General features: G+C 49.5%; 1 protein-coding gene across 1 annotated transcript in view; it reads left to right on the top strand.

The window, feature by feature from the left end:
* IGDCC3 (immunoglobulin superfamily DCC subclass member 3) overlaps window positions 1-12,545 on the top strand; it is a gene marked incomplete at both ends in the record, with an annotated part of 105,260 nt that overhangs the window by 78,537 nt on the left and 14,178 nt on the right. The window contains one exon of the mRNA XM_082488993.1: window positions 7,017-7,182. Coding sequence (XP_082345119.1) covers window positions 7,017-7,182 — 166 coding nt within the window. The remainder of the gene's footprint in view (window positions 1-7,016; window positions 7,183-12,545) is intronic.

Raw genomic sequence — 12,545 nt, 5'->3', positions numbered from 1 at the left:
TCATCAGTTCACTCATTAACTATTGACTGATGATATCCTGAATCTAAAATTATACACCTCCTGCTGGAGTGAGCTAATTGAACCTTTCATGCTGGTGATGGGGAAAGTGCCCTGCTCCAGCCCTGATGCTCACCTGACAGGTTCTGGGAGTCGCTGGCAGTGATCCGGCACTGCACCGCTTGTGCAGCAGCCATGGTCCCTGGGTGCTGCCATCCCTTTTCCCCTTTGCCTTGGGACCAGCAAGGAACAATGTAGAAAGGGTGCTTATACAGGGCTGCTTGTGCCTCCCGAGTCCCATGTGCTGATCAGACACAACAGGAGGTGAAAACTTGCCGTTTCTTTTGCTGTTGGATTTCTGGGTGAGCAGTGCAAGGAGGGGGCCTCCCAGCTGGCTGGAGGTGGGCACGCATGTAAGTCCTCTTATTAAGAAACACCAGCCCAGGCATTAAGAACAACCTCGCTGTACTGATACAAACCTTTAGAGCTGCTGCAGGACAGCTCTGCACATACTGCGAGTAGCAGAGGTCTACTAAAGCCAAACACAAAGCTGATGTACAGGAGTCAGGCAGGCAGAGCCAAAAGAAATTACTTGGGAAATCTATGAAGCTGTAAAAATACAGCTGTTGAATACTGTTGACTGCTCCTGTTAGCAATTGGATGAGAGAAGGAAAGGTAGCACCGCTTCTCATTGCTACCGACGGGCGGTTTTCAGTCTCTTTGGAGATTTGAACATCAGCTCCTGCACAGCTGCTCTAGTGCTGGAGTTCATCTGGGACTGATTTACTCTGGATTTTCACCTGGGGAACCAAGATGAGAATTTGTCCCTAAAATGGTAATCACAGAGCCATCGGAGCCTCACCTCGTTGTGGAAGGGGGATGCTCCTGTGTTCATTGTTAGCAGAGAAGTTGGCAGTGGTATGAAGAAGCATGGCCAGTGCGTCCTTGGTGGAGCCCTTAGACATGAGCTGCAGTGTCCAGGACCCCCAACCTGTGTTGCCCATCCATAAAATGTTTCATGTTTTTCGGGGCACTGTCATTCCCCAGGGCAGCTAATGGCAGACCCTGGCCAGGCAGCTGGACTCATCCCAGGTTTTCTCACCCTCCCTCTGGAAGCAGCTTTTCCATCCTCTGAATCTCATTTTGCCTGAATTTTCCAGCTGAGAGGTACAAATGATTGCTGTTAGGTTTGTCTGGGAAGAAAACACCGATAATGACTGACATGGGAGACTGTGGGTTTTATCTTTGTCAAGATGTCAGTGATGCAAATTACATCCGTAAAGAGAATAAAAGCAAAGAGCGGGCTATCAAAAGCCTGGTTGGAGAGGAAGTTAGCACAGGGCTAGGACAATACAGCGTGTTCTCAAAGCGCGCCAGGCCAGGTACTTGCTGCCTTTATGCGGGGGCCCTTGAAGTGCCTGGAGGCACAAATTAACTTGCCCCTCGTCTTTTGAAGGAGGCACGTTTTATAGGTTGGAAACTGGGGGAGAAAGGGCGATGTTTCCTGTTGTAAGGCACAGAGTTAGTGGGAGGCTGGGACTGAGACCGCATCCACCCTCCTGCCAGCGGTGGTCCTCGTCCCCATCACGGCAGCCGCCTGGACGGAGGTGTCCTGGTGCAGGGCTCTGCTCTTGCTCCGGCAGTAACGTCCTTTCGCATTGCAGGCTCTCCTTCAGATCATCTAGTCTTATTATCTTCCTGGGAATTCCTCCTCCCTTCAGAGGAGAAGGCGTCAATCCCCCACTCCCTCCCTCCCTGCCCTCCCCTGGCCATTTAGGCTCCTTTGATCTCTTTTGTAAGGTTCTCACACAAGAAAGTTTCCATTTTCTCTTCAGATCCCGGCACAGCCATTTGAATATTGCTTTGTGCCGGGCTGCGAATGAAAGTCTCACGGGGGGAGTTGTCGAAGGGCCGAATGCATCGCCGGCTGAAACGGAGGGTGTGCGTGCGTGTGGTGCAAGGGAAGAGCAGGCTTCGATGGCGAGGAAAAAAAAAAAATATCTCAAAGCGCTTTCTCTCTACCTCCTGTGCAATCTTTTGTGCTTTATTATGTGTTTGGTGTCATAACAAACTGATGGGCTGTGAATGGCCAGATGGTCACCAGTGTTCTCCACTCCACGCTTCATTTCCTCCTGAAAGCTATGCAGAAAAATGAGATCCCATCTCATAAATGAGTGCCCATCTTAAGGACATGTTTTTGAAGGCTCTGCTGACAATGACTGCCTTGTTTGCCTTGCTTTCTGCTGGCAGAACCGGGCAGCGCTCCTTGGTCCAGCAGATCCAGCCACCGCTGCGTTTCCTGATGTTTCTTGCTCACTGGCGTTGCAAGCCTTGGCTGCAGGGTTGAATTCATCAGCAGATGTATTGCGGTTGCTGTGCTTTAGGTTTGGCTTTGTGGTATTTGGTTTGTCCTCGAGTTTAGCCCTAAATTCATGCTGCAAAAACAGCTTCAGTACATGCTGCATGGTTCAGTGTGCCCCATGTAGCAGTCCCCTTCCTGCCCATGTTTTCCTCCTCAAGAAAAGCCACCACGCAGGGACAGATGGGCACTCGGATCTTGTCTGTTGGGATGCTGAAGTGAGCTGGGGTGCCTGGGCCCTCTGGAGCATCCTCCTGGGAGCATACCAGCAGGTGACGTGGGAACATGTCCCACTGCTGCGGAGCTCCAGCCTGCACGTTGCCAGGACAAGAAGTTCACGATACCCAGAGGGCTGATGGACAGCCTCCATGACAACCTTCTTGAGTAGTCTCTGCCTGTTTCCCAGGGGACACAGTCATGGGTTCCATATTTGGCCCTAGCAATCCCACCAGCTCTACAACTTAACTATTGAAGTTACCTACGTAAGCATCTGGGCATCCTCTGGAGTCAACAGAGAGAGGCCAACTGGGCAGCAGTTCTTCGTCTTAAATCTCCTGTCATCTGATGCTGTGCTTGACTGACTTACCCATTGACCTGTCTTCTCCTTTACACACTTATTGTAGGTTCTGGTAGCCTAATTTATGAGGTTTTGTTGTTTCCATGTTATTCTTCCTTCTCTTCACCCTACCCTCCCTCCCTCACCCTGCCACTCTGGCTGCTTGAGAATTAATGACAGCTTCATACTGAGGTGCAAGGGGCAAGGACTTCTCTGGCACCGGTGCATCGGCTGTTGGTGCTCCCCAATCCTTAGGACAGCCCTTCTCAGCGAGTTGTTGGGTGCTGCCATAAGCACCATGCCACAAACTCCCAGCAAGGGCAGCGAAGCTTCCTGTTGTCTTGAGGGACACACTGGTGGCTGGTCACTGCTGAGATGAGATGTCCCTAAAGATATGGGGTTCGTCCGGGTCTCCTATCACAACCGGCTGTTACAGTGCATCTTCATGCTATCACAGTTTGTTGAGCACAGTAAAGGCTATTGAAGCACTTTGTTAACGATTCTGGGGGTGGTATTAAGTGTTATTGCTTTTTGATACCAATGTCATGCCTTTAAATATTCATTAAAACTGCATGATCCCCTCCTTCCCATTAAGTCCTGAATAATCAATGCTTCTTCAGAAGCCAGGGCTGGATCCTGCCCGCTCCTCCTCGTCAGGTTTAAATCCTCTGCTCTTAACTGTGATCTTCATTAGTATCTTTGTTAAGATCTTCATGGAGGGCTGAGAGATGCTTCCTCTCACCACCTGCCATAGCCTTTTGGCATGTAGGGTGGAAGGGGGAGAGGTGCTCAGGCTGCTGTGCCTCCGTGCAGGGCAAGATGAGCACTGACAAGATGCTCTATTAATTATGAATGACGAGGGGGTGGAGGGCTGGCAGCAGGCAGGGCTTGGCTGAAGGCAGGGCTTTGCTTCTGCTCCTTTCCCGCTAAGCCGGAGCCAGGGATGGCGGACTCTCGGTTCCTGTTGAAATCATTTGAAAGAGCAGGGAGAGAACCTGGGGGCAGGAGAGCAGATGTTCTTCAGTCCAGGAAAGGAGCCATTCACCCCAGATCACGTACCAGCAGCCTTCTCAGGGCACCCTGCCTGGGGACGCTGGGATGAACGCCAGGTCAGGTGCTCCCTGGTCTGGGGTAGCAGAGGGATATCTCCTTGCAGCAATGTCTGTCCCCAAATTAAGACCCTGGTGGTATCTGGACTATGTCCTTTCTCTGATGCTATTGGAAGCCAGTGATGGGGACAAGGAGCCTTTTAAATCCATGGGTTTCTGCTGCAGCCTGGGCCCTTTTGCCGCTACAGCTCCACACTGCTGCTCCTTCTGCACCCAAAGGAGGAGGGTGAGACCTGAGAAAGACAGAGTGATGCCTGGAGAAAGCCAGGAGGTAGCAGGAAGGGCATCCCATGTCTTGCAGCGAGGTGTGCCGCTGAGCAGGCACAGCTCGGCACAGTGGAGGTGGGAACCGTTCAAAGGAGCTCCCCGGAGAGTTTAAGCAAGTTAAACAGGGGCTGGGGTTTTCATCTGGTTGTGTTTAGCGAGACAGCGAAGAGGAGGGATGGCGGAGGGGAGCAGGGACCTGAGGAACCCGAGGGGCCGCTGGTCCTGAATAGCATCGTTGGCGCCGAGCCAGCGGCCGCAGCTGCACGTTCGTTACCCCCGAGTCACACGCGACACCGCTCCAATTACTCCCTCTTGACACGGGCTAATAAGGGAGGATAAGGAGAGCCGGCGATTCCAGAAGGGTTACGCTGGATGCCTCTTACCATATTTAAACTTTGTTTCTGCTGGAACAAATGGCGGGTTTGAGATTCGGTGGAGCAGTGGCGGGGGGGGGGGGGGCATAGGCAAAGAGCCAAGTGGCGGGGTCTTTAGTGAAGCTTCGGCGAGGAGCTGGAAGATGGCTGTGTCCTTCCTTGGCATCGTGGTTTTGCACCTGCGAGTATTGCGGGTGCAACTCTTGAACCCAGATGAAAGCAGGGAGGTGCACAGCCACTCGCAAGACAATTGCTCCTGCAAAACCGCGCCAGCACAAAGCGGGGGGCGGGAGGTTAAGGAAGTCTTGAAAATCACGTCTCTAATGCTCTCACTGTACTCCACAAAGGGACCATTCACGGCAGGGAAGAGGGGGTTTTCCCCTTGTTTATCCGTGCTTCCAACTTTTATTGAACCCATCCTGAATTTTATTTTCATTTATAAGTCTAGAGGGGGAAAAATGTAGGGGGGGGAAATGTAGGAGGGAAAAAGAAGGACAAGGGATCGATTGGCACCTGGGGAAGTTTAGCAGGAGGTTCTGGAAATATGTGTCCATTAGGTTGCTGAGATCAGGTTCATTAGTAGACCCGAGCACCGGCAGAAGTAGTGGCCTGACAATAAACTCTGCCGGCGGGTACCCCCTACCGCTAACATCAGTCAGACCTGCCATGCTCCGCTTCCCTTTGATTATTAAAAATGAAAGAGGGGGCTCCTTCGAGGTAGACGGGCTCTTCAATGAGTTTCTGTGTCTTTTCTGCTTGCAGGACTTACAACATTCATGACTTTGCTCTTACACATAAGCACCTTTTACTGCGGTTTGTCCTTGTTGCAGCAGTAGCAATGCTCTTCCCTTGTCTGCATGCAGCCAGGGAAGAGCTTGATCACCCCATGCTGTTGCAGCAAACCCTGAGGGTATTTTTTGGCCATGAACCACAAGGCTCTGCTCTTATGTAGCTGCTCCCCCTTGCAGCCTGGCCACCACTCAACACATTTTGCTGGACCAGTTTGCTCCCTTCACCCATCCCCGAATCGTTGCTGGTGGCATAGCCCGCCAGCCCCATGCTTGGAAAATGCCAACGAGCGGCACTGAGCTTGTGTCCCTGGATAATCTTGCTTTTCTTGGAAAAATTTAACGCCAGCCATCCATTATGTGACACTGGTCAGTAAATTCATTACGGGCCCGTGCCTTTCATCTGTTTGTCTTCATTGCGGCTGCTGCCAGTTCCACCTGATTTTAGGTCTCAGCAGCAACGTGGAGTATATTTATCACTTTGCCCTTTGAAGCGTAACTGCTTGAATAAACTCACCTCTTTGGCAGTGTCTTCCAGGCTCTGCTTTCTGTAGGCTGGTACACTGTTTTATTCTGATAAATGATTTTAAATCTATTTTGAGCCGCTGGAAGGGGCGAAATCACTTTCCATTTAAAAATGTTATTGTTAAAGGTGAAAATGTTTGGTTATGAGATGAGCAGCAGTTACAGGCACAGTGGAGTCTTCTGCCAGGCTGCAGATCTGGGGTAAAAAAGGCTCCGCAATCCATTGCTCCCAGGAGAGTCAGCAGCAAATCTGACTGGGGAAAGAACAACCTGCCAGATCGCCGTATGCACATCCGTACATTACTTCCCATTTGCAAGCAGCTTGCTAATGCCGTATGGGTCCTTTGCGTGAAGCCATGAGACATTGCTCTAGCTCTGCCATTGAGGAAACAGCAGATCTTCCCAACCGCAAATACTATAATTGCCACGTGGAGTTGCAGCCTTCCTTCTTCACCGCTCTTCGTACTGTCAATATTTGCTGATTTTTGAAAGCCTCTGTAGCAGAGGGCTCATTTCTGCCAGGGTCGTGGCCCTGCGTGGTGCTGTGCACTGTGAAGGGTTACACATGCTTTCCATTTTATATGTGTGCTAATGACCGGCGACTGCTGACCTTCCAGCCTCCTCCCCTAACAGGCAGGATGCAGTTTTAAATAACCTTTGTCAGATATGGATTATTTTGCAGCATTGGGATTGCTTTTAGTGGGAGACTGGGGGGAGGTGAAGGGGCTTAGGCTTCGATGCTGTTTGCCTGAACCTTGCAGGACTCACCTCGGCTCTCCCTACAGCACTGAGCTGACCTTCAGGTCCCTGCTATGAAGCTGCGACTGCCAGGATGGGCGACCAAATTGCAGCATCGCATTGATTACAGACACACCGCCCAAACCATAGTTATCTGCTGCCCATGCTGTGGGTAGGCCAAGTATCCTGCGTTCCCAGGCAGGCGAGACTTACTGAAGCCCAAGCTACGAGGTTGCTCTTTGTATCAGGATAAAGCGGGATCGTCATGACTTTTCTCACCCTCCTCCTCCTTGCTCCTTGCAGCCCCTGCAGAGTTTGTGCAGCATCCCCAGTCCATTTCCAGGCCCGTGGGGACTACTGCCATCTTCACATGCGTGGCCCAAGGGGAACCGCCCCCGCAGATCACTTGGCTGAGGAACGGGCAGATCCTGGAGACCAGTGACCACATTAAGCTGAAGAACAACAACAGGTAAGTCCTGGTGTGCTGGCCACTGGCCCTGCAGCGCCGGGTGGAGGGCAGTGTGAGACGCACAGCTGGGTTGTGCCATTCCCCAGTGCCAATCTGCGCACGTGGAGGACTGACATCACCTACCTGATGGTCCAGAAGTAGCCGCCCCCGAAGATGTCATTCTTGAGCAAAGAGCAAGTCGGCTGACACAGGCTTCAGCTTTTGCGCAGCGGATTTGAGGCAGGTGTGTGCAGGAGTTCATTTTGGACTGTTCGGTGAAGGCTGGCAGAGAGTAGTGGGGTCTGCAGCACGTCCCGGTGAACCATGCAAGCCCTGCTTTTGCCGTAGCACCATTGTGCCCCGTCAGCCCCGTGCTCGAGGCCAAGATGGGCATGAGTGATCCAGAGAGACTGCAGCCCTGCTGCTTAAGCACCTTGAAAAGGGAATGCCTTAGAGCCGGCTCGGCTTCGGCAGGTGACGCGGGTTGCTGTCACGCATTGCTCCCTGACCCTGCTTTTAAAGGAAGGGTGAATTAAAAGCCATTATTTTGAACTATCTGGACTCCAGTGGAAGGGGAAGAGGGAGAATGTTGGCTTTCTTTCCGTGTTAGCAACGAGCTAATATGAAGGAGGCAATGTTCAGAAGCAGGTCCGTGGATTGAACTTGGGCTTTGATATACTAAAACACTGCTCCAGTCCTACTAGCTGCACTTTGTAGGCTTACTTTTCAGCGTTTTATGTTGTATCGTACCAGGACATCAGCATTAGACTTTGACTGATGATGCAGGAACCCAGCAAAAGTTTGTCTTCAGTCATCATCTTCTGGGTATTTCTGGAAGGACCAAATGTTGTCGCAGGGGTTGGCAGGGACCACACTCACAGTGGAGGAACCACGCTTTAACCCCTGAACATTGACCTGCCTGGGGATGCAAATGCAAAGACACTTTTCCCTGAAAATATTTGAAATAATATTTGCATGTAAGCTGACTTACACCGAACTTCAGCCTTTTATCTCACCGGGGGAGAGTGTTTTCTCTGAGTACTAAATAACTGCATTTTCATGCGAGGGGATGGGGATGTTTGTACTGAGGAAATGGTACGGTGGGATGCACTTAGTGTGAAAATTGCAAGTTGACAACATAGTTTCTATGGAAATAGCACAGAACAGTATACTGAAAAATAATAGTACCTGCGTTGTAAACCTAAGTTATTGATAGAGATTGGTACTCTATGGTGTCATAGAGCTGCTCTCTGTATTAACAAATGTGTCTCCTGAATGCAACTACGCAGCCTCGCTGGAGGGTCCACACCTTCCGTTTAGACTGTTGGGAAGTGCTGTGCGGGCACTGTGGCTTGTTCCGCCAGAGGGAACAGCGATTTTATTTTTCTAAGTGTCTCTATAACGTGGCTTTTTGTTTTGAGGTTTGAGACGTTTTTAAAGCTTTGTTATATGAAGGAGGGAAGGATGTGAGTTGCAAGAAGGATAAGGTGTGAGTTGTAATAAAATCTTCTCAGTCAGTGGAGGTTTTCTCTGAAATGGAACTTTTTAGTGCTTCAGGGAGCGTTGTGTGTGCACAGACAGATGCTTCTCAATCCAGGCTCGTGGTCTTCTAGTTCATTGCATGGATTTCTGAGGCATGTCTGCCCTTGTGATACGAACAGAGCAGAAATGGGAGAAGGGAAATTAGTGCATCCCCTTTTATTGACCAGGAAGCGGACTCAGAAGTCACCAAAGACTTTACGAGCGGTTATTAAATCCATGACAAAACCCACACTGAATCCAGCTCTGCATCTCGCCCAGATGTCTTGCCTGTGAAATCATTCCTCTTCACTGTTTGCGGAAAGTAAAAGTAGGGTCTTTGGTCATGCTCATGTCTCCTGGCCAGGTTCCTGTGCCTGGAGCTGCGCTACACGTGCATGTGAACTGCAACTTGGTGAACATTGCTGTAATCATTTTCTTATGGTAATCATTTAATGCAATTTAGCGTCAGTCTTTTCCACTGCAAGCTAAATGATCAGATTACATTACATCTGGCACAGACTGAGGGAGCTCAGCCAGTTACAGGGGCTCAGCTGACACGTGGCATCTTCTCAATCTATAGTAACGCGATTGTAAAGCTGAGCCCTAAGGCCATCGTACTCAATGATGTTGAACTTTTGGCTTCTTTCGCACTAGTCTTGGTCTACTCTGACCCCCAACTTCAGGCAAGTGGCCATGCCTGGTGATTTCCAAAGCTGTCAGTCTGAAAAATGCCCTCGCTGATAGAGCAGGGCTGGGTGCTCCATGAATTGGAGGAAACAGCTCAACGGCTGGGTTTTCTTCTGAGCTTTTTCAAGTTGTCCTTTGTTTCATTCTCATGGGCATGACTAAGTGCTGTAACCCACTTAGTTCCAGGCAGAATCAGTTTGTGATTATGCCTTGGATTTATCAGTCTATTGCACTTGGAAAATATTTGTCCGTGTAAAGATGGATCTCAAATCTACTAGTAATGAAGCTACTAAACTGCACTATGAGCTTTTTAATTAGATTACATGGTTTCCTAGAAAATTCATTTGGATTAAAACTCCGCTTAATATGGCAATAAAGGTCTGAATGCCCCCAAAGGGATTTTTAGAAAAAAAAAAAAAAAAGAGTAAATCATCCCAAATCATATCATGTGCTAATTGATTGCAAAATGTATCATTACGAGCAGCTTCGTTCTCGTAAACGAACACAGCTAGAAGTGAGGTCCAGACCTGCAGAACACAGTGCGTTCGAGATGCTGCTCTGCTCCTGCAAGCTTGAGGCATCTCTCCTGTGGGCAGTCACGTGTCTGCACAAACCCACAGCCGATGGGAAGATCTGTCTATCAAACTGTTGCTTCACAAAATTGCGAAGGGCCCTTTGGCATTTACATCACTCCACGTTGTCTCTCATATGAAGTAACTGCAAACCCAAGGAGAGCAAACCCTCAGGGTCAGGGGAATGAGGAAGGCCATCGTCGTTGGGATGGGACAGCAGCTTCAGGACTGGATTCACTGCAGATTGGATGTGGCTGACGTTACGACATCAAGACAGTCACTTGCTAAGCAACTTCCAGCCGTTCAGCACAGTAAAATAAGCCTCACAGGCTGCGTCCGATAAATACCTCTTCCCTCGTGGTCCCTCAGATGTGAATTCTCATCACCTGATGTGTTGACGGTTTCTGGGCGCATTAGCATTAAAGATCAGCCTTCTGCTGTGCCCTCTCCAGAGGTGGTTGTTATGTTTTGAAAATGCCAGCTGTGTGGGAACAAAATATCCAATCGATGATTAGCAAAAATCAAAAGCAGTTCTGGGATAGCAGATAATTGTTAATGAAAAATGCATGAAGGCTCAGGCGTAGGGAATTGTGGGGTTTTCCATTAAAAGCTGTGAATAAAAATCACTGAAGGAGTTGACGATGGGGCTGTCTTGCCATGCAGTCCCTGGGTTGGGGATGGAGCCGATAGCTGTCGACGTGATGCTGCAGTGGACCATGCTCTCAGATAGATAAGCTGATGGAGCCTTTTTGACTTTGGTGGAGCTGTTCCCATGTCCAGCAGCTGCAGGGTCTGTCCCTCTCTGCCCATCAGAGATGCCATTTTGCCTGTATTGTTCTTGGGGTGATTGTGACTAATAACAATCCAAATGCCTGAGAGGTGTAATGGGCATTTCCAGCAAAATTCCCACCCAGCATCACCAGCCTGTCCCACAAGCAGGATGCAGGAGGAAGGGGCGGTTACTGGCCGAGTTAATTGTGGGCTTGTGTAAAATCGTGCTTTCTTGGTTATTACTCCAAAATTTACAAGGAAGTATGAAATAGTACCCGAATTACTGCTCTGAAAGGTTTATTGCTTTTCTTCCTTTGACCCAATCAGGTTCAGGGGAGCAATTTTCAGCCCAGAAGTATATCATACTATGGGGTTTATATAGCTGTAACAGCAAGGAACAAAGGCCAACATCTTCAGAGAAGGCAGGCTCTAAATATTGATTTTCCAAGAAGATTTTATTTACAAAATGGTAATTAAGGGACTTCATTTGTTCCACCGGAAAAAGGCTTCGTTAGAACCTGGGCTCAGGTGGCGTTTGCTTTCCTCAGTGACCTTCGCTTATGAACTGTCTCCTTTTTAAATTCTTCCTCACTGTTTTGCACTTGTTTTAGTGCTCTGAGAATGACTGACTTCAAGGGCCGCGAATGCTCAAGGTTCATCAGAGAAAATATTCCTCCGTAAATAAGCTTTGGTACAGCTTTGCTTTTCTTGCATTTGTTGTGTTGCTTAATCCTAGCTCAAGCGCTTGGGACAGGACAACCCTTTTGGTACCAAACTCAGGGAAACTGCAAGCCTGTCATTCACGAGGTGGCTTTTTTCTATAAAACCCACGCTAGTTGGGTGCGGAGAGATGCAGATGGGTTTGTACATCCCTTCGTGGTGCGCACACCCCACAAACCCTTGAATTTGTAGGGATTTGGACACCTTAAGGGAGGAAAGGCAAGCCTGCAGGTTATCTATGCAATGACTTTGAAGACTGTTGGAGACTATGGGAAAGTACTGTATAGCAAATCATGTTTCAGTTCCCAGAAGCATGACAAATAAGTACGTGGAGGACTGGGATATGAAGCAGCTGCTCCTGATTTAAGGATAATTTATGGGTTTGCCTTTGTTTGGAAGACACGTGGAAAGAGCCTTCGCAAGGAGACTCTCTGCAACAGCGCCCAAAGCCCCGCTAAGCCGTGGAGCATCAGCATGATCCCGCTTTCCCTGCAGCAAGCAGGGATCCCATGCTGGGATCTCACAGCTGTACTCCATGAAAGGGACCTGCAGGAGCCCTGGAGCAGCTGACGGCGATGGGCATCAGTCTCTCCTTCTCATGTGGCTGCAATGATTTTGCTACCAAGTTGCCCGTGTAATTTTTCTCTGTGCACTGCTCCACTGAGCTGCTGTTGAAGTGCATCAGGGTTTTAAGTGTTTCTTCAAACTGTTGCATACAGCAAAATACATCTGCAGAGATTGGTCCTTACAGAGGAGCCTTGGAGGCAGGGCCGAGCCCATCACGGGACAGCCCAAACTCAGCCTCTCCTGGGTTAGGCTGGGTCTTTTTCCTCTCCGACACCTGTGCCCCTTGCTGGTAAACAGGTTTGGGGAACTTTCCGTTTAGCAGCAGGTAGCTCTTCCAGCTGTCTGCGTTAGCAGCCCTGCCAACATAGGCATCTGCCCTCCCTTGAGGAGCTTTTCCTGAGATGTTTTGTGCTTCCCTGTGGTCCTGCAGATGTAAAGACTTTTCTGCTCCCTCCCTGGAACAGAATTCAGTTAAATCTGTGATTGCACTCTCTGACTTGTGAAACAGGCTGAGTGGCAGCCAATGCATTCACCACATAACCAGCA

The sequence above is a fragment of the Vanellus vanellus genome (genome assembly GCF_965231255.1).
Source record: "Vanellus vanellus genome assembly, chromosome: 11".
Taxonomy (NCBI): Eukaryota; Metazoa; Chordata; class Aves; order Charadriiformes; family Charadriidae; genus Vanellus; species Vanellus vanellus.
This window is presented reverse-complemented; position numbering and strand designations above follow the sequence as displayed.